General features: G+C 35.6%; 4 protein-coding genes across 7 annotated transcripts; all 4 read left to right on the top strand.

The window, feature by feature from the left end:
• Positions 1-615: 615 nt before the first annotated feature.
• LOC103489901 (uncharacterized) lies at positions 616-2,727 on the top strand. Its single transcript, XM_008449235.3, has 3 exons — positions 616-934; positions 1,327-1,401; positions 2,263-2,727. Exons 1-3 carry the CDS (start codon positions 773-775, stop codon positions 2,422-2,424), a joined length of 399 nt encoding a protein of 132 aa, XP_008447457.2. The 5' UTR covers positions 616-772; the 3' UTR covers positions 2,425-2,727.
• Positions 2,728-2,882: 155 nt separating this feature from the next.
• LOC103489900 (GDSL esterase/lipase At1g09390-like) lies at positions 2,883-5,718 on the top strand. The gene is made up of 5 exons (XM_008449234.3): positions 2,883-4,048; positions 4,122-4,307; positions 4,425-4,582; positions 4,925-5,201; positions 5,280-5,718. The coding sequence occupies exons 1-5, from the start codon at positions 3,775-3,777 to the stop codon at positions 5,513-5,515; spliced, it is 1,131 nt and encodes a 376-aa protein (XP_008447456.2). The 5' UTR covers positions 2,883-3,774; the 3' UTR covers positions 5,516-5,718.
• A 1,968-nt stretch (positions 5,719-7,686) lies between these two features.
• Positions 7,687-21,088, top strand: LOC103489899 (GDSL esterase/lipase At3g62280). Its single transcript, XM_008449233.3, has 5 exons — positions 7,687-8,043; positions 8,151-8,336; positions 9,172-9,338; positions 20,117-20,387; positions 20,815-21,088. Exons 1-5 carry the CDS (start codon positions 7,764-7,766, stop codon positions 21,048-21,050), a joined length of 1,140 nt encoding a protein of 379 aa, XP_008447455.2. The 5' UTR covers positions 7,687-7,763; the 3' UTR covers positions 21,051-21,088.
• Positions 9,673-14,978, top strand: LOC127149120 (uncharacterized). 4 transcript variants are annotated; one of them, XM_051084324.1, is made up of 6 exons: positions 10,373-12,539; positions 13,424-13,540; positions 13,629-13,885; positions 13,976-14,191; positions 14,267-14,458; positions 14,540-14,978. In XM_051084324.1, exons 2-6 carry the CDS (start codon positions 13,429-13,431, stop codon positions 14,885-14,887), a joined length of 1,125 nt encoding a protein of 374 aa, XP_050940281.1. In that variant the 5' UTR covers positions 10,373-12,539; positions 13,424-13,428; the 3' UTR covers positions 14,888-14,978. The 4 variants fall into 4 exon arrangements, 3 of the variants coding, with proteins under 3 accessions (XP_050940281.1, XP_050940280.1, XP_050940279.1); XM_051084323.1 differs by having other exon boundaries at positions 12,371-12,539; positions 13,629-14,191; positions 14,567-14,978; XM_051084322.1 differs by having other exon boundaries at positions 12,372-12,539; positions 13,629-14,191.
• Positions 21,089-22,071: the final 983 nt, after the last annotated feature.

The raw sequence follows: 22,071 nt of genomic DNA, 5'->3' as shown, positions 1-22,071 counted from the left end.
TTCATTCAGACACAAGTATAAAGAAGTTTCGATGAAGAACTACTTATGATAAACAAGAATTGCTTATGTTATACAAGATGAGAACAACCGGTGAAGAATTAGGAAAATCAGATGATAAATAGTACTAACAGCTTAGGTTTATTTTATAATAATTGGAGTGTTGTACCGTAGGGTCTTGGGGCGCTATGGCTTTACTCTCAAGTGCATGTGATCACATTTCCAACAAACTCTAGAGCACCATGGTGCTCTTCGCATTTGGGTCTTTTATGGATGGTGTCATTCTCCAATGTTGTGGAGCATTGCAATGCTCTTAGCCTCAACAAGTTTCTGACACTGGTGAAGTGCCATAACATTGCGGCCTACTCCATGGGCATTTTGGTAATTTGAATATTCTTTTTCGATTGATACATCAGAGCTTCGTTTCAATTAGTTTTAGCTCCTTAATATTTGGTTCTAAAAAGAAAAGTAAATTAAGTGTAAGAAACTAATTGAATAATGGAAGTATAAAAGTAAAAGGAACATTTGAGCTAAAAGTGTTGTTTGGTGACAACACCCTGACATCTTAGAAAAACTATTACAAACTTGGATTGATAAAAAGTAAAAAATAATAATAATAATAATAATAATAATAATAATAATAATAAAAAAAAGTGGAGTTTATTTATGTGGTGATTTCATTTCCCCAATCATCTCTATTTCTATTCCAACCTGAAATTTGAGACGAGACCCATCCAAGGTCATTCCGGTGACTGATTGAATCACAACCTTAGAAATGGCCGACCAGAATGAGGACGAAAATTCTGCCGCTACGGAAGAGTTTGTTTACAGAATCAGTACATCCAAGGAATGGGATGAATCACAGCGCCTTGGCCATATCTATGGAGAACACCTCGACAAATCTTCCGGTTTCATTCATCTCAGTAACCTCAATCAGGTTCTCTCTCTAATCTCATCACATTCTCTTATTTCCTGTCGTATACAACAATTTTGCTCTTTCCACAAACGATATGGCATAACAACCTGATTTCAGCTTGCAATGTGTTTGCCTTTTCCTACCCTTTCTTTCGGTTCATCTGATATAGGAAAATTCCTGTCTTCATTATATATATATATATTGAAAGCCAGTTTAGAGAATTCAAATGTACTTTCACCAAATTGGAATTTTGGGGCATGAGACTATTATAGAGTCAATATCCATCGGTTAATTTGGTTGCCCAGTCAAATTTTATGCATTGGCAAGTTTTTATTTGAAAGCCTTAACTTTAGGAAAGAGCCAAAGTTTAAATGACAAAATGATGAATTTTTTAACTTGTTTATGTCTTGCAGGTCCAGTCCACTTTGCAGAATTTCTTCTTGAATGTCAAAGATCAATTGTATCTCCTTCAAATTGAAGCCAAAAAGGTACAGAGATACCTTTTCTTTCTCCTCTCGTGTCTGCGTTGTGCAATTAATATAGAAGGGTAGAGGATAAATTTCTAGTGATTTGTACTGTCCCTTGGCTTCAAAAAGTGTGATCGTGCAAGCTAGCCTATAAGTTATAACCATCTAGTTTGTTGACTCCACCATGGAACACAACAGATATACATATTAGCAAATTATATCCTTTATGATCATTGGTTTAAGGCCTGGTTATACTAAAAAACTTTATGGCTCGTATTGGAAATGTTTTCAAGAATGCTTTCCCAGTACTCAACAGTCATCTTCTATTATTGAAAGTTAGGTAAAGCTTTATAGACATTCGGTTTGACGAGAGTAAATGAAACGAACTTAGTTTATATGGTCCATGACTCCCTGTAGTTTCAAATGTCTAAATTTAGTTCATGTACATTCAATAAAACATAAAATGAGTCCGTAGTTAGTGTTGGTTTGAAGTGAGTTTTTATCAAATTTGATCAACAATTTTAATAATTTCCGGTCAAGAAAAGACACAATGAGAACGTTCCTAAGATTTATGAGTGAAGGCTAGTGGAGGCTATTTTTTAAATAGAAAAGTTAACACTAAACCAACAATAGAGAACATTTTTAAGATTTATTGAAAGACGGGGACTAAATTTGGATGTTTGAAAATATAGACTAAAACCGAACAAGTCTCTAACCACATGGACTGAAATAGTATTTTCACCAAAATTCTAATATCACCAAGACTTTTGGCCTATTTTTTTCCATTTTACATGTTGTTGGCGTTTGGCCCTTTTTCCATTTTACATGTTCTTACATCGTCTATAATTATATTTGGTATTACATTAATCTTTTTCTTTGCAGCTTGGTGATGGATTGATTTATGAACTTGTGGATGGTTACAATAGCTTTCCTCATTTCTATGGTCCGTCACGAAGTTTCAGCCCTATCCCTATGGATGCAGTAACAAAAGCAGATAAAATAACTTTTTCTGATGGTCGATTTTCATGTAGTTTACTCGAATAGGAATAGCTTTAGTTGGCATTCCAACTTTGAATTGTATCAGCAAACCAATCGCTGCTCAATGTTATAGGCTGCAGAAGCCAAGCACCTATATTTCTGCAGCCTTTTTCCTTTTCCAATTTGTAAAGGACATCGGAGTCTTAAATTCGTGTGAGCTTTTGGGTAGTTATCTGCTTTATCTGAGTCGTCCTATTACCAATCCAAGAGCCACACTGCATAATATTAGAAACGATGAACCGTTGTTAATGCCTTCATTTATCAGGCAAAAATGGGAATAATAACGATCACTTTCAATTGTGGAGAATATATTATATATCAAAATATTGTGTGGAGATATTATTTTCCCAGTTCATGAAATTACTTTCTGATATCCATGTTACTCAGATGCTCATGTTCTCTTCGAATACAAGGATAATATGGAAGATTAAGATCTTATTTGTATGAATTCCTTCCCACATGCTTTTCTCATATATTTTCTCCAGAAAATTTCCAGGTAGCTTGTGCTGGGTAATTGAACTGGGGGATGCTGATACGTGTGTTGTCTTAATATTATATTTTAGTGGCATTATTATATTTCAACATGATGTTCATGTGACATTCACTAATTGGCACCAAGTTGCTAAATGTCGGTAGTCACTGTATGGACAAAATTGAGGTTCTTGTCACTAAGAGGAAACGACAGTTTTTTTGATACTCAGGATAAGATTCTTCTAAGTTTTAACTTACTCTCTCTATTCTTTTCTCCAGGGATCTGTTACTCACGGACTAGCAAAAGGAATAGTGCAATCCCAAAATAAAACAAATAAGAAAACTATATTCAACATCTTTTTGTGCTCTCACTTTTCTTTGACGTCAGGATTTGCAGTTTCTCTCCACCATTCTGCTACAAGTTAAAGCAACTTACCACCAACTTGCATCAGAACCGGTGAAAATTCCCCAAATTGGACAAAATTTGTAGTTTTTTTGGGAAGTAATGCCCCTACTCTCTCTCTTTAAAGGTTCGTGTAGGAAGAGTTATATGAATCTTGCCATTTTTCCTTCTGGTGAGTGGTAGTAAGTTGGATGGATAAGAGTGGAGGCTGGTTATCAACCTTTTTTTTCTTCTTATTGGGCCCAAACGACTTTAATCTTACTAATCGTGGAAGACAACGATCATATCAGATTTTTTTAGAATTTTTAATTTGGCTTCTTGTGAATTCAAGACGCTTTGAGTGCTTAACTAGCTGATGCACAAGGAAATCTCAAAGAGAGCACATGGAGTGCAACCGCGATCTTTAGTACTCACTACACATGACATTGTCTCTCTGCTCTTTTTTTATTTGTGATCATTACTTACCATAAACTAGAGGGTTAATGAATCTGATTACGGAAATGGAGGAAGAGAAGAGGAATTCCTTTCCTTTTCCATTGTTTGTTATCTTCTTCCTACTTTCTATACCTGGTCCTCTTTTTGTTCATTCCCAGTGCATCCAAAAGCCAGTTATTTTCAACTTTGGTGACTCGAATTCTGATACGGGTGGTTTATCTGAGGGACTTGGCATCAAATTTGGACTCCCAACTGGACGTACATTCTTCCATAAACCAGCAGGAAGATTATGTGATGGACGTTTAATGATTGATTTTCTATGTACGTACTCTGATCCAACAAAACAAATGCTCAATAGTTTGATTTTCTTACTAAAATGCAAATTCTTCCTCAGGTGAAAGTTTGAGTTCTGATTATTTGACCCCATATCTGCGATCTGTGGGCCCAAATTTCACAAATGGAGCCAACTTTGCTATATCTGGTTCAGCTACTCTGCCAAAGGATCGTCCATTTAATTTGTATGTTCAAATTATGCAATTCCTTCAATTTCAATCACGCTCCCTCGAGCTTATTCCAAAAGGTATACCTCTTTCAATGTAGTAGTTGATTAAACACTCACGGCACATCCTTAATAGATAGGAAGCATCTCTTCATTCTACTATTGACTAAGGTTTCTAAGCCAATTGAACTGATGTAGGTTATAAAGACTTGGTTGATGAAGAAGGGTTCAATAATGCACTTTACACAATTGACATCGGACAAAATGATCTTGCTGCTGCATTCACCTACTTGCCTTATTCACAAGTCATTCAGAAAATTCCATCTTTTGTTTCTGAGATAAAAGATGCCATATGGGTTAGCCTTCAATTTCTACACTATTTACCACCTAAAAGTTTAAGCTAATGAGTCATGAGAAATCTTTTGATTTATTCTCAACACTCCACCTTATGTGTAAGACTCAAATATTAGCAGATATAAAATATGATAGAAATGACAGTATAAAAGTTTGAAGTTTGCCCTGAAGTTTAGTTAATTCTCCATTTTTAGAGGACTCTCAATCTACACATCTAATATCAGAAAGTCAAAGGGCATGTTGTAAATATTTCTTCTTGCCTTAAAAGTAGAAGTTAAGAAGAAAACTTCTAGATTCTTATGTTTTTGCTTCTTTCCCTTAATTGCTTTTCAATCCATATGTAGAATCTATACCAACATGGAGGAAGAAAATTTTGGATACACAACACAGGGCCATTGGGCTGTTTACCTCAAAAGCTCGCTGCAGCTTATGCAAATGCAAATGCCAGTGACATTGACAATCATGGATGCCTCCAATCCCTCAACAATGCTGCAAAAGAGTTCAACACTCAGCTAAGAGTTGCATGTGGAGAACTAAGATCTGCTTTGACAAATGTCACCATCGTGTATGTCGATGTCTACGCCATCAAATATGACATCATAGCCAACTCAGTCTCCAACGGTATTGCCAATTAAATAATCATCATCATCCTCGAACAAGAATCAGCAACATGATAATCTTGACTCCTACATTGTGCAGGGTTTGAGAATCCATTGATTGTGTGTTGTGGCTACGGAGGACCACCATACAACTTCAACCAGAGCGTTACTTGTGGCCAGCCGGGATTCAACACGTGCAATGAAGGATTGAAGTATGTAAGTTGGGACGGAGTTCACTATACAGAAGCAGCAAATGCGGTGTTTGCTTCCAAGATACTTTCTTCTCAATACTCTTCTCCAAAACTTCCATTCAATTTCTTCTGTAGTAACAAGTGATGATTGGATTCATTTTGACCCAACATAAAAAGTTCATATAATTTGGATAATTTTTAGCTTTTGATTGGACTTTTGTTGGACGTTTGCTCTTTTTACTGTGTTATAGAGAGTAATTGCAAAACTGTAATCAAGGAAAGGCAAAGGATGCTATACAAAAACTTATTAGTAAAGAAAATCATAAAAAGCAATCATTTCAAAACTTCTGCCTTTGATGTTTATGTAATGCTCTCTTTTAGTTTTAAGGTAATTGAGTTTTAGTACTCTAATGGAATGCTGACGGAAGTGTTGATGTGGCAAAAATATTTTGAATGCTGACGGAAGTGTTAATGTGGCAAAAGTTTAAGAATGGTTTTAGATCAAAAATATTTTGAAAATCCCTCTTTTTAATTTTCACATTAGATGATGTTTGAAACTCTGAGAAATAGTCTCAAAATGTTCCTCTTTTCATGACTCGTGCACTTTCTGAAAAGTTGTCATAGATTGAGCTCTGAAACTTGAATAAAAAAAATTAATTTTTTTTTTATCTTATATCCAAAATATCGATTTTTTTGGAAATTTTAAGTGAAATCACACTCAACGTGAACATCGATATTTTACATATTTTTTTTTTCAAATTTTACATAATCTTTTTGAAAAATTTTTAGGTGTTCATTTGGCGAGTTTGACACAAAAAAGAATCGATAGCTTGGTCGTAAGATGAAAAAGTTTTGTTTTTTATTCTTGAAGGTTAATTTAGAATATGGAGCATCCTTCATTTCTCAATTAGATCGAGCATCTTCAATTCCTCTAAATCAAATTATATTTTTTTAATTATAGAATTCGTAATGACCATGTATTTGATCGCGATCATATATGATACAAGTAAACAAGTAAACAATAAATATATTATTCAAATAGGATCCACTTTTTAGATTACTATCGATTGATTACGTTTACTGATTACGTTTACTGTCTATAAACATGACCTTAATACCAATTTAATTATATATTTAACCACTAAGGAGGCATGTGCCCCCTTGCCTCCACGTAAATCTCTTCTTAGTTTGAGTGTATTTGTAATTTATCATTTATGTAGAATGATGCCTATTTTATTTATTTATTTATTAATTGTAACTTAGTTTGTTTCTCTCGCTATTAAACCCACGGTTTAAAATATCATGTCGGAAGAAAAATGTAGAAATTATAATTTTACAAAAATGTCAAAGGCTATTTTTGAAGAAAAAAAACGTCGGTCCAAATTTTATAAAATTTTCATATGAAAAACAAATATGTTATGATATTTAAACAAAATTAACACGTCTATTGTTTTTATTATATTTATACAATCGACATTTTCTTGCTTGCTTTTTAATGGACATTAGATTTCTCTACCATATAATAAAAATGTCAATTCACCCTTACACTTACGTGGAACTTTAAAAATGTAGAAATATCGACGAAAGGAGATTTATGCTTGTTTTGTTCTGATTTTTTAATTACCATTTTACATTTGTTGGAAAAGAAAATGATGAATTTCCAATTAAATTCTAAGAATGTGTAAATCTTTCTCTCTCTCTCTCTCTCTATATATATATATATATATATATATATATATATATATATATATATATATGGAATCAGTAGAGACAGATAAGTTAAGTTGGAGAAAGGAGATATGAACTGAACTACTTTGGGGTTTGGGGGAGTTTTTAAGGGCTAAAACACATATCTTGGGCTTTTGTACAAATAAAAGAAGCCCAATCCAACTTCAAATAAAAAATCAGTTGGATATGCTTAATTAATGTGCTATTTTTGGACAATTCCACCGCTCAACAATACTTTCATATATTTTGTCAAATTTAACCACATATGAAATCTTTTAATCATATTAATGCCTTAAAAGTGTTATAGCTATATATATATATATATATTTGGATGGGACATACCATTGGCTCATTAATTATATCCTAATAAGCAATTTTGAGAGTGTCCAAAGTTAACTCAATGTTGAAGTCATTCAAATTAAAGTCAACAATGAAATATGAAAATAAGAATTTTAATCACGAACGTACCCGACCAAAAGTCAACATCTGCCACCACATAAACCTTAATTTAATACAACTTGTGTTAAACCCTAATTAAACTCTTCTCTCTCTTAGCTTGATATATTTTAAAAAAATTATGAGAAAATTACAACAATGGTGTTTGGAGATTCACAAAAGCGGAAATTCAGTGCAACTAAAAGAAAATAAAAGAAAAGAAAAAAAGGATGACCAAATCAAGATCAAGAACAACAACAACAACAACATCATCGTTTGATCCGAAGAAAAAGAAGAACCACTTTTGGTTTTACGTCATTTCTCTTGCCATATTCATTCCATCAACAACCTCTACATCACCAACTTTAATCAACTTCGGCGACTCAAACTCCGATACAGGTGGCGTTCTTGCCGGGGCCGGACTCCCCATCGGCCTCCCCCACGGCATTACCTTCTTCCACCGTGGTACCGGGCGGCTTGGTGATGGCCGCTTGATAATAGACTTCTTCTGTGAGTTCCTTAATTAATTATATATACATACTCTTGTTAGCGTAGGGTTTATATTATTTGAGATTAGGTTAGTGAGAAGTTTTGATGTTGTTTTTGGTTTTTACAAGGTGAAGAGTTGAAATTGAGCTATTTGAGTCCATATTTGGAGGCTTTAGCTCCAAATTTTACAAGTGGAGTGAACTTTGCCGTGAGTGGAGCAACTACACTTCCACAGTTTGTTCCTTTTGCTCTTGATGTTCAAGTTCGTCAATTCATTCACTTTAAGAACCGTTCTCTTGAGCTTCAATCATTTGGTATGTTTTCTTTTTCTTTTCATTTTTTTATTTCTCTCTTCTTCATCTTATAGAAACTAATTAGTAAAATGATCCTTTATAGTCGATTGGATAATAATAGTTTATGCCCCAATTGGTAATGACCATTTGTTTTTTTCTCTCTTCTCTTTTCTTTTTTAATAGTTTTTGAAAGTTTTGCAAACAATAGACATACACAGCTTTAATGTTTGAAAATAATAGTTTATATATGCTCCACTTCTTTTTTTTTTTTTTTTTTTTTTTGCTTTCTTGTGTATAAATGTTTGAAAAACTAAAAAAAGTTGTTATTATCATTATTTTGAATTTGACAAAAAAAATTCTAACTTAAAGAAATATGACAACAATAGCAATAAAAAAAAAATATAGAGTAAATAGGGTTAATTAAAAGAACTTTTATAGTTATTAAAGATAGGTCTTAATTTTTAATTTATGCTGGTTGTTTCTGAAAACCAATAAATATATCTTTGTTTTGTTATTTCTTTTTCTTTTAATAAATTTTAAAAATAATTCTAATGAGATTTAATGCAAGAGATCAAAGTAAAAGTAAAAAATCTTAATATTTGTCCAATGAGACCTAACTAATTAAATTATTTAATTTCATTAATACTAATCAAGTTGTAACCTACATTTGAAATTTTGAACCAAAAACGAAGCTGTCACATGCAAGCTTACCAATTCAAACTATCCAAATGGGGTTTGAGTTATTGTTGGGTAATTGATGTTAAAATATTTGATTGAGTTGTTCCATGAAGATCAATTTGGTTAATTAGAAGAGAATAAAGGCCTGAATTATATTATTATTTTTGTATGGTTGCAGGTAAAATAGAGAAAATGATGGATGAAGAAGGTTTTAAGAAAGGAATATATATGATTGATATTGGACAAAATGATGTATTAGTGGCTCTTTACCAATCAAATTTAACCTACAAATCAGTTGCCCAAAAAATTCCTTCTTTTCTTGCACAGATCAAGTTGGCTATTCAGGTTCTATTTTTTTACAGCAAATATAATTCTGCCCTTCTCCCTTTTTTAATTAATTAGAGATAACTTTTATGACCAAGGAATCTTTTAGATCATGTGAAATTTTTTTAATCTATATTATTGATGACTGTGTCTCTTGGTTTATATGCAAAATCAATATTTGATATAATCAATTTCTCTTTTTTATTTGTGTTTATTTAGGGACAATATTGTTTTTGGACACATAGTGATAGTGTTGTTATTCATCATGTTCCTACATTAAAATAATATATATTTGAAATCTTAGTCAAATTCATTTTAAATAATTTGAAATGGGAGTTGAAGAAGTTGCATGAAATGGAATCTAAAGAAGACAGACAGAATAAACACACTTATAATCAGGTTCAAAAGGTAAAAATGCTCTGTCCTCTCTCATCTCTCCAAATCCCATACAAGCAGTTATTCCTCTTGCCGGAAGATACAGAGTCACTTGCAACAGCTACACAAAATGGCGGCTCCGCTCATCATTCTAACTTCAACTGAATTCACCCACTGTTTTAACTACAAGCTCAGCCTTTTTCTTGCTGTTAAAAGGTCGCTTTCATCTCCAGTCCCTACCACTGCTTTTCACCCTCCTTCCTTGGCTTTTTCCTACATTTTCCCAAACAATGGCCTACTTCAAATCACTTCCTAGATCTTGCAAAATTGAAAGAAAGGAATTCGTCCTTCATCTTGACAAATATTCGAAGCACACTCATTATTGGTTAACCGAAACTGGAGCTCACAAGGCTTTCTCCATCGAAGTTTCCCCAAAAGACTTGGACTGGATATGATGTACCCTGAAATCCTTGATTGCAACCCCAAGTACGAACCGATTCTTTCTTGAGACCCGTGACTCTGAACAATGTATCTGGATCAGGAAAACAAGAAATAGTAAAGGATGTACTGCAGAAATCTTTAGAGTTGATCAAAAGAACAGAAAATCATGCATTCTAGTTCCGGAAGGACCTGAGAAAAGTGGCTGGGTCTCCTTTCTGTCCATGATTACACCAAAAGTAGAAGTTAAAGCAAAAACAAGACCAGCTTTTTTGCCAAGGTCCAGTCCTGATGGTCGTCTTTCCCCTCCCATTGATTACCACAAGAGATCATACGCAAGAGCTGTCACTGAAGGAAGATCTTCTGCTACAAGTGACTCAAGTGACTCTTATTCAAGCGATTCAAGCCATTCATCAGGTAATAGTCTTTGTGACTCTCCCTCATATGATCTTCTTGAAAATACAGTGGTGATAGTCAGACGATTTTTTCATGACGACTGGTACAAAATCCTTCAAAACCTGAGGAAACAAACAGAGGAATCCTTCACGTATAACGCTTTCCATGTTGAAAAAGCTTTAGTCCATTTTAGTTCAAGCATACCTGCAAATCTTCTCTGCCAAAACAAAGGATGGACCACGGTAGGAAAGTACTCGGTAAGATTCGAAAAATGGTGCTCTGTGCATCATGCCACTCCAAAACTCATTCCTAGCTATGGAGGATGGACTTCTTTCAGAGGAATTCCCCTGCACCTGTGGAATATGAAGACTTTTCAGCAAATTGGAAAAGCTTGCGGAGGTTTGATTAAAGTGGCTGAGGAAACAAGATCAGCAGAAAATCTGATAGAAGCAAAGATAAAGATCAGATACAACTATTCAGGCTTCTTACCAGCAAATGTAAGGATCTTTGATAGTGAAGGAAACAAATTCTCCATTCAAGTAGTTACTCATCCAGAAGGCAAATGGCTAATAGAAAGGAATGTAAGACTTCATGGCACCTTCAAGAGACAAGCTGCTGCTGCCTTTGATGAATTCAATCCTGACTCAGAACAGTTCTTTTTCGAAGGAATGGAGGCCATATCGCCGGATTTCCTTACCACCAGCTCCGACGGCCGTAAAAGCAGCACACCGGATCAGCCATCTGCATTAAAATCTGTAATCATTAGACCTGACAAAGTTGCCACGTCGCCGAGCTTCTTAAATGAAGAGGTAGTTAATGATAGTAATTTGCATGCAACGGCTAATAAATCCGGACTAGAGATATTATCTGGGATATCCAATGATGGCGTGTTGGATAAAGGAAAACAGAAGGTTGACATTCAGCTTCAACCAATTTCAGCATTAAATTTGGATAAATCTAAAAGGAAAGTCTCCTTCAACTCTCCCTGTAATAAAACCAACATCTTCAACCCGGATTCTGCTCCAGCCAATCATTCTCCATCATTAAGTTCTCCTGAAAAAAAACAGAAAGTAAGTAGAGAGAGAAGTATCAAGAAGAGATTGCCCTCCACTCAGCCGAACTCAAAAGCCAATCAGAAGAAAGAGGAATTAATTACTCAACCAATTCAAATTGTGGCACACGAAGGGGAAGCTTCTAAAAAAGGTCTTTTTCTCACTGTTGACCTGGGAGATCTGCCAACTTTGGATCCAAACAAATCATTTGAAGACCACCACAGCTCTGATAATGCAGAAGTTATTGATATAACAAACACTGAAGTGGTTCCTGAGACACCTGAAATGAAAATGCAAGTTAACGAGAATTCAAATTCTTCCTCTGAAGTCAACTACAGAAAACCAAAACATCACTACAAGAAAATGGAGAATTCCCGACGCCGAAAAGCACGTCGGCATAAAGAACGTCGGGAATAAGGGCTTTCCCGACGCCCTCAACAACGCGTCGGGAGATGCGTCGGGAAAACCACCTTTCCCGACGCACCATGAAGGCGTCGGCAAAAATACATCGGGAAAAGAGGTTTTTCCCGACGCCGTGAATAGTGCGTCGGGAGCGGCGTCGGGAAAACCCTTTTTTCCCGACGCAACATGAAGGCGTCGGCAAAAAGTAAATCGGGAAAAGGGGTTTTTCCCGACGCCGTGAACAGTGCGTCGGGAGCGGCATCGGGAATAGGGGTTTTTCCCGACGCCGCGTTAAACGTCGGGAAAAGGGGTTTAATGAGCGTCGGGAATTCCCCTTTTCCCGACGCATTTTGAAGGATTTCCCGACGCCACGTCACTGCGTCGGGAAATCCCCTTTAAATTCGTTTCAGTTCTGTATTCACAGAACCGAAGCCGAGAGGAGAGGAGAAAAAGAAAGGAGAAGAAGAAGAACGTCGCCCGGCCGTGCTTTCCTTTTGTTCCGCCGCCGTCCGTCGCCGACCGCCTCGCCGTTGTTCCTCGTCGCCGTCTGCCACTTTAGGTAAGTGAAATATGTAAATTTATTTAGTTTTTTTAGGATTTTTTTTGATAAAAATTAGTTTAGGGTTTGTTTGTTTTTTTGTTTTTTTCTTTTTGTTTCAAAGTTAAAAAAATGTATGTATTATTGAAATTGTTTAAAGTTCTTTTTTGTTTTTGTTTTAGGTTTGCTTTAGTTAATTAGTTTTAGGATTAGTTTTAGAATTTAGATTTTGAAATCGTTTTAGGATATAGATTTTGAATTAGTTTTAGGTTTTAGTGTTGAATTTGAATTTGAAGTGGTTTTAGGATTTAAGATTGACGTTGAGATTGAAGTTGAAATTGAATTTGAGATTGATAAAAAATTTGAATGTGTAGAGATTTTTGAGGTTATATTGAATTGGGGGGGGGGGGTGTTTATTGAATTTGAGATTGTGATTTAGGATCTCCAATTACTTAGTCGTTTGAACTTTGAGAAATACCTAATAAACTTTTAATTTTGTGTTTATACAAAATGTTTAACATTCTTCAATCTTATATACGGATGGTTTTAATGGGTCTACTCAACATATTTCTTAAAACATGAGATTTATGAGAATGTGTTAGAATGCTAAGTTTCTGAAAATATTAGAGCAAAGAGATAATTTAAAGCAAAGCTAGATTTGAGACTTGCTTAATGCAAGAGTTTCTTTTTTCATAAGCATGCTAACTTAAGAAAGTTAAAGTTTTAGCATGAGATTTTTGAATATGCTTAAGTCTATACCGAGATGTCTTGATCTGATAGAAATTCTATGGGGAAGATTATCTTGTGTACAGTGGTCGTGTAATTATTATGAAATGGAATTACTACTTATCTGGGGAGAGGGAGGTTTAAGTTAAATTGAAAATGTTTGTTTTCTATGTCCATAGCCATTATGTCATATCGACCATCAAATTTTATGGAGACGGACGATATGTTCCTCCAGTTTGAGGACGATTTAGATAATAACATCGCGGGAGGGTCATCATCTGTGGGCGACAATACGGGTGAGTCTAAGAATTTTCTTCATTTTAACTTACAAATATTTCATGTTTTTTTTCTAACTTTATATGTTATTGTCTATTTATTGAGCAGAGTCTTCTTCTCAACAAACGACTCCGACTCCTAGGAGACGTGCGCAGTCTCGACTCTTGGAGTTAGAGCGCCACGTTGCAATAAATGGGCGCATTCCGATGACGATCGCCCCTGGAGCGGAGAAGCCTATTTCTCCACACGCCGTTCGCTTCAGCCAGGCGATAGGCGTGTGCGTGCGAAAGACATTTCCCGTCCGCTGTCTTAAGTGGACGGACGTTGGGAGAGAATACATTGAGGTCGTCAAGGGCGACCTCCAGGTAATTAAATGCACTACACATTTATATATGATTTCATTTGAAACATATCTAACTTTAGCCAATCTAATGTGTTATGTTTGTAATGTGCAGCGATTCTTTGTGCTTGATTTCAATGATCAAGCGATGAACAGGTTTGTTGAGCATCAGATGCTCACGACCTTTAAAGAGTTCCGGGCCGACTGTCATACACATTTCAAAAAGTACAGCGACCCGGAGGAGGCTCGTGCCAACCCACCAAACGCATTGGTTGGACGTGATGAGGAATGGCACTTCCTCTGCGACCATTATATCAGCCGTGCATTCCAGGTATTTGTCATGATTAATTATGATAACAAGTTTTTATATGTATAAGAAATAAACAATATAATTATTTTAATGCAGGAGCAATCACGGACGAACAAGGCTGCTAGACAGAAGCAGCCTTACAATCATAGTAGCGGGTCCAAGTCGTTTCTACAACGACAGCATGAGCTCGCTGAAAGAAGAGGGCAGCCGGTCGATCGTGTGGAATTGTTCCGGGAAACACACGTTCGAGCTGGGACATTCGTGTCGCAAGCCGCCGAGGATGCGCATGTAAGTTATACCCTTATTAATTATCCACTTTTATTATATATTTTTGCGCGTTACCTAACATAATTTTTAAATTTGTTGCAGAATCAAATGCTGGAACTCCAATCCCAGCCTATCCCAGAGGGTAGTCAGCCACTCTCTGAGGATGAGATATGCGATCAGGTGTTGGGTAGACGACCAGGCTACTCAAAAGGCCTTGGTTGGGGACCCAAGCCGAAGGCCCGCAGAACGGCAAGTGCAAGCAGTTCGTCGACATCTTGTTCGCAGTCCACACAAAAAGAGATTGAATTACAAGCTAAACTTCATGAAGCTTTGGAACGGATTGAAGTACAAGATAGAAATCACCAAGCATTAGCTTCACAAGTGGAAGCTATGAAAAAGATGATTGAAGACCTAACTCGTGCACAACAGGGACCACCACATGATCCCTAGCTTCATTATGTTTATGTTTTTTCTATATTGAGAACTATATTTTGTTGTAGTCAACTTATTCGTATTATTAATTTTAATTCTATTTTTTTAATTTGTGTTTGTATATTTATTAATTTATTTTAATTTAATCCAAAACGTCGCGAAATTTTTTTGAGCAATCCGAACATCATTGTGAATGTTTGAGCAAAATATTATAAGGAAAAAAGTAAAAATAAAATATTTTTAAAAATATATAAAAAAAATATTTCCCGACGTTCATTACGTCGGGAAAAAAACGTCGGAAAACAGGTTTTCCCGACGCCGGAATATGCGTCGGCATAGACGGCGTCGGGAATAAGGTTTTCCCGACGCCGTCATGCCGACGCATATTCCGGCGTCGGGAAAGCCTTTCCCGACGCTGCTTTGGTACGGCGTCGGGAAAGCCTCTCGCGACGCATTTCTCCCGACGTGCTTCCCGACGCCGTTTTGTACGTCGGGATATCCTTTTCCGACGTACTTGGCATTTTCGCCGACGTATTTGTGCGTCGGGAGTGCCCCCGTTTCTTGTAGTGCATGCTCATAAAAGAAAATACTACTACAGGAAAAAAGAGGAAAAAGAGAAGGATTCGGACTCAGAGGCCTTCAAAAAACAACTTACTTCCTGGTTAAAGGAAAATGGTCTGAAACTCTCTGCGGTCACTGACTCTTCAGGGGCAACTACTTCAACAAATGTTTTGATAAACCAATTGAATTCGGGGATAGCTTCAAAGAGGAAAGGGGTTTTGGGGACATCCATTGTAAAATGAAACTGCTTACTTGGAATGAAAGAGGTTTAGGCTCCCCCTCTAAAAGAGCCATAATAAAAAATACTATAATTTCATACTCCCCTGACTTTGTGATTCTGACTGAAACTAGGCTTAAGATCACAAACAAGAGAATCATTAAATCCCTTTGGCCCTCTAATAGCATTAACTGGATTGCTAAAAATGCTTTGGATAGTTCTGGTGGGATCTTAATCCTTTGGGATGCTCATATTCATTCTCTTTTAAGTCACGAGGAAGGGCTTTTTAGCCTATCAGCCAACTTCTTGTTCAACAACAAACTGTCCTGGTGGCTAACAGGTCTTTACGGTCCAGTTAAAAGGAGGGAAAGAGTTCTTTTTTGGACTGATCTTCATAATCTTCAACATCTTAATTCATTCCCATGGATTTTAGGAGGTGATCTTAATGTTATCAGATTGAGAGAGGAATCAACGTCAATTTCCAGCTCTACCCACAGCTCCAGAATGTTGAACAACTTCATCAACAATAACCTTCTACTTGATCCCCCTCTCATAAACAATAGATTCACTTGGTCAAATCTACGGAATCCTCCTACTTTTTCTCGAATCGATAGATTCCTTTACAACTCTTCTTGGGAAAGTCTCTTCAGTCCCCACACAACAAGGACCCTCCCAAGATCTACTTCAGACCATTTTCCTCTGGTTTGTGAAGATTCCAACCCCAAGCTCAGTTGGGGTCCAGTCCCTTTCCGTTTAAACTCCATAGCCCTTAATGATCCAGATTTCAAAAGAAACATGGGAAGATGGTGGGAAAATTCGATCCAAGATGGTCACCCTGGATACTCCTTCATACAAAGGCTAAAGTCTTTAGCTAATTTTATCAAACCTTGGAAAAAGGAGAAGCTAAACTCTTTCGCCTATGCTAAAGATAGTATTATAAGGGAAGTGGACTCTATTGACAAGAAGGAATTGGATACTCCTTTGTCTCAAGAAGAAAGTGATCGTCGTCTAGCTCTTAAAGCTGATCTCAGCGAGCTATCTCTCAAGGAGTCCTAATTCTGGTACCAAAGGGCCAAAAAGCTTTGGCTTAGGGAGGGAGATGAAAACTCCTCCTTCTTCCATAGAATTTGCACAGCAAGACAAAAGAGAAATTTTATTCAAGAAATCCAGGATGAAGAAGGTTTGATTCAAAATACAAACAACAGTATATCATCAGCTTTTATAAAATTCTTTTCAAGGCTTTATAGAGGTCCCACAAAAAGTGATCCTTTTTTTATAGACAATCTAGATTGGAATCCGATTGAGCATTCTGAGGGGTTAAACCTTTGTGCCCCTTTTCTGGAAGATGAGATTAAAGGGGTCATAAACTCTTTAGATGGAAAGACGACCCCTGGTCCAGATGGTTTCCCTATCTCCTTCTTCAAATCCTATTGGTATCTTCTAAAAGAAGATATCATGGACATTTTCAAGGACTTTTATGACAAAGGTGTTATCAACAAGAATATGAACAACACCTACATCGCTTTGATCCCAAAAAAGAAGGATTATTCTAATCCTAAAGACTTTAGACCAATCAGCCTAACAACGTCCATTTATAAGATCATTGCTAAAACCCTTTCAAACAGGTTAAAGACCTCCCTTCCTGATACCATCTCAGGAAACCAGCTAGCTTTTGTCAAGAATCGCCAAATTACTGATGCTATCCTAATGGCAAATGAAGCTGTGGATTTCTGGAAGGTGAAGAAGATTAAGGGTTTTATTTTGAAGCTTGATATTGAAAAGGCTTTTGACAATTTAAATTGGGATTTCATCGATTTTGTCCTGGAGAAAAAGAATTTTCCTATCCTTTGGAGAAAATGGATAAGAGGATGCATAAGCAATGTCACTTACTTAGTTATTGTCAATGGAAGACCCCAAGGTCGTATTAAAGCCAACAGAGGTCTTAGACAAGGTGATCCCCTTTCCCCTTTTCTGTTTGTTATTGCTATGGATTACCTTTAGTCGTCTTTTATCTCATCTGGAAATTTCTGGTGCAATTAAAGGGGTCTCGCTCAGTAGCAATTGTAACATCTCCCATATCCTCTTTGCTGATGACATTCTTCTTTTCATAGAAGATAATGATTTTTTCCTGAATAACCTTCGAATGGCCTTATCTCTGTTTGAAAGAGCTTCGGGCCTCAAAATAAACTTATTGAAATCAGCTCTGGTGCCAATGAATGTGTCTGAGACTAGAGCTAAGGAATGTGCTTCGTTTTGGGGTATATCCTGCCATTCTCTCCCCCTCTCCTATTTGGGAGTTCCTCTCGGTGGCAACCCAAAATCCAGACTTTTTTGGAGCAATGTTGAAGAGAAGATCCAAAAAAAGCTCAATAATTGGAAATATGCTCAGATATCAAAAGGAGGAAGACTCACTTTAATAAAGTCTACCCTTAGCAGCCTTCCTATTTATCAATTATCTGTTTTCCAAGCCCCTTCCTTGACGTGCAAAAACATTGAAAAATTCTGGAGAAATTTCCTTTGGAAAGGTAATAACAGATCAGAAGGGTCTCACTTAATCAACTGGACTAAAGTCACGAAATCTAAAGAGGAGGGTGGTCTGGGTATCTCAAGGCTTCATGTGACTAATAAAGCCCTCTTAACTAAGTGGCTCTGGCGTTACCTCTCGGAACCTAAAGCTCTCTGGAGGAGACTGATTCAATGCAAATATAAAGGCAAATACCCAGGAGATATTCCATCAAACATCTCTTCTAGCACTTCTAAAGCCCCATGGAGATCTATCATTGACAATATTGATTGGTTCAGAAGTAACCAAAGTTGGGATCTAAATAATGGAGATCAAATCTCCTTCTGGTACTCTAATTGGTCTCTAGAAGGTCGCCTCTTAACTGCTTATCCGAGACTTTTTGCTCTTTCGCTTGACAAAGAAATCACAGTTAAAGATGCGTGGAACACTCTCGATAGCCAATGAAACATAAGATTCAGAAGAGAGCTGAACGATAGAGAAAGAAGCAAATGGGCAAAAATTTTAGAGATCCTTCCTACTCCGAGATATAATAGTGGATCAAGCAAGCCTACCTGGACCCCAGACAGCAATAACTCCTTTTCCATTGCATCTGCAAAAGTCTTGATCTCTCGGCAGCTGGATCAATCTCCAGGGGACCCTCGATCAAAACTTCTTGAGATTATATGGAAGTCCACCATTCCAATGAAAATCAAAATTTTCATGTGGTGCCTGATACAAAGAAGAATAAATACGATGGAGGTTGTTCAACAAAGAATGCCCAATATTTGCCTTCAACCCAACTGATGTGTTCTCTGTAAGAAGGATAGTGAATCAGGAACCCACCTCTTTCTCCGTTGCGAAGCTGTGAAACCATTATGGTCCTTTCTCCAGAATGCTTTCAGCTTGGTTCTCAGCACCGACGATCTGGAGGATGTGTTCTCCTTTTTCCGGTCCCCAAATTGCTTCAGCCCGAAACGCAAGGTCGTGTTTTGTGGGATCATAGCCTTATTTTGGGAAATTTGGTGTGAAAGAAATCTTAGAATTTTTGGATCCCCTAGCTCTCATAAAACAACTGCCAATATGTGGGAGGAATGTAAAATCCTTATAGGCAATTGGTGCAGTAGGGACTCTTACTTTAAAAATTATTCGGCTGCTACAATTGCTTTAAATCTTAGCAACTTCTGTAATTAACTCTTGGGCTTTTCTCTAGCCCTTCATTAATAAATTTGTGTGTCTAGAGTGGTCTTAGGTTCATCCCTAAGTACTATCTAGCGGTTTCCTTTAAAAAAAAATTTGAAATGGGAGTTGATGAGTATGCTATAAATATGTTAACCTATAGAAATCCACTTTGAATGGGTGAAAATTTCCTATTAGGTGAGGAATAGGAGAGGAGTTGGACGAAAGAATTTTCCATAAGCTAAACGGAGAATGGAGAGTGTATTTCCCGACCTTGTCCTTGTTCCGCACCCCATTTAGACTTAATTATTTATTTAGCATAGTTATGTAAGGTTATATTATTATAATACATAAAAATTGGTAGTTTTTTAGGCTAAAATTTGACTCATTTATCTTTAAATTTAAATTATGACATAAAATTAACCATAAAAATTATTTAGAGATATACTTAATTAGAAATTTTCTACAATAATAATTTAAATTAAATGATTTTTTTCCAAAACACAATGGAAAAAAGATTCCTGTGGAATCCAATCTCCACGAATTCCCCGTGGAGAATCTCATCTTGATGTTTGTGAAGAATTTCACAAGAATGGCGATGGAAAATGACATCCCGACTTCGCTCTGTGGACATCTCTACTAAAACCTTTTTTGAGTTTTTATATTTGGCAATCCATGCATTCTTGTCAACATCTTTTTGTTTTGACTTGATTTCAGGTTGTGTGAAATATTATTTATATATATATATATATATATATATATATAAAATATTATTATTATTTGTGTTTAGAATTTATATGCAAATGGTGGGAGAAAATTTTGGATACACAACACAGGACCATTAGGTTGTTCTCCAAAGGAGTTGGCACTGCATCCCCACACCCACAAGGATGTTGACAAAATTGGCTGCCTTAGGGTTCACAATCAAGTTGCTAAATTCTTCAATAAAGGCCTCAAAAATGTTTGCAAAGAGTTAAGATCTCAGCTTAACGACGCCATCGTTGTCTACGTTGACATATATACCATCAAATATAATCTCTTCGCCCATCCCAAAACATATGGTATGATTTTGTTCATTTTATTTTTATATCTTTCTAGATTAATAAAAAAAAATGTCTATAATGTTTGTGTGATGCCCAAATCAAAATTTAGCTTCTTGACTAGTACTATATTACCCAACGAAAAGAATAATGGTCTTGTCAAGTTTACCATTCTATAAGATAAGGGTTTAAAGATAAAAAGAAAAAAAAGGAAAAAAATTGGCTGATCCCATGAGTTTAGGCTTAGCCTCAATGGAAAACTAACCCTACTGGTCAGTATTGAAATTGTGTTTTATAAGAATAAGATTTTAATTTGTTTATATTACAACCTTAGTCCATAAAAAAAGTTGATATGCTTGTGTATATATAAACTATAAATAAAGTAGTTATAAGTTTGGTTTGGATTGTGGTTTATTATTATTTGTGTGTGTGTGGGTGTGGAAATTAGGGTTGGAGAATGATCCATTGATGGCATGTTGTGGATATGGAGGGGCACCAAACAATTACAACGTAAAAGCAACATGTGGGCAACCAGGTTATTCTATTTGTTCAAATCCTTCAAAATCAATAATATGGGATGGTGTTCATTACACCGATGCTGCTAATCATCTTGTGGCTTCTTCCATCTTTTCTTCCCATTTCTCTACTCCTAAACTATCTCTTCACCAACTTTCCTCTCTTTAACAGTTAACTTTCTTTTCAATTTAATTAAACTTCCAACCTATTCTTTAATAATTCTTCATACACTTTTCATATCTTCCATTACTGGTAGTCTCTATAACTAAATCTAAATTTGCTATATCTACTTATATTTTAAAGTTTGAATATATTTACAATTGCTTTGCTTGTTGCTTCTTTCCAAGTTTTCAATATATTATTATAATAATTACTACTTGCGTTTAAATAAACTCTTGACCCTCTTTAATTATTAAATAAAAGTGTAAGCATGTGATTTTATTACAAGGTAAAATACACCCACATGAAATAAGAAAACAAAATTTTTAAAATTATCTTTTTGCCCTAACATAAAAAACTCATAAAAACTATGTTGAAAATATAGTATAAAAAAAACCCCACACACACATATACATATAACAAAAACCATTATTTTTCCTTTTTTATTTTCCTTCGTAATTTTTAAAACAAATTTCTTACTTTAGAAACAAAGAAATGAATTAGTTATCGAATACAGTCACTTTTAAAAAACTAAAAATAAAAAAGTAAAAACTGAATGAATTACCAAACTAGTTCTAAATAACTTAGTTAAATTTTACTTTCTATTAATGTTAGATTATGTACATGTCTATCCTAATATATTACATATAGAAATTAGGTTCGATGATTTTAATGTTATTTTAAATATAGATAAATAAAAATAATATTAAGTTCAAACTATCTTCATTTCTTATGACAAAAGTAAATTTAAATTTTGACATAAAGCTTTAATTTCATGAGTAGATTTATTTGATGTAAAGGCTCCACATATTTTTAAGAGAAATATGAAGCCACAAATTTATAATCATTTCACTTTGAAAATAATAATTACAATTTTGCATTTTGCATTTTACATTTTGGAAAGGAAAAAAGAAAAAGAAGAAAATACATTTTCTCAGATCCCAAGAGCATATTCAAAGTACCCTATGCTATATATGCTATCTTCAATACATCATCATTGAACTCAAAATGACATGTCAAAATCAAACAT

The sequence above is a fragment of the Cucumis melo genome, chromosome 4, assembly GCF_025177605.1.
Source record: "Cucumis melo cultivar AY chromosome 4, USDA_Cmelo_AY_1.0, whole genome shotgun sequence".
NCBI lineage: Eukaryota > Viridiplantae > Streptophyta > Magnoliopsida > Cucurbitales > Cucurbitaceae > Cucumis > Cucumis melo.
The sequence above is the reverse complement of the archived record's forward strand: the minus strand, read 5'-3'. Positions and strand labels throughout refer to the sequence as shown.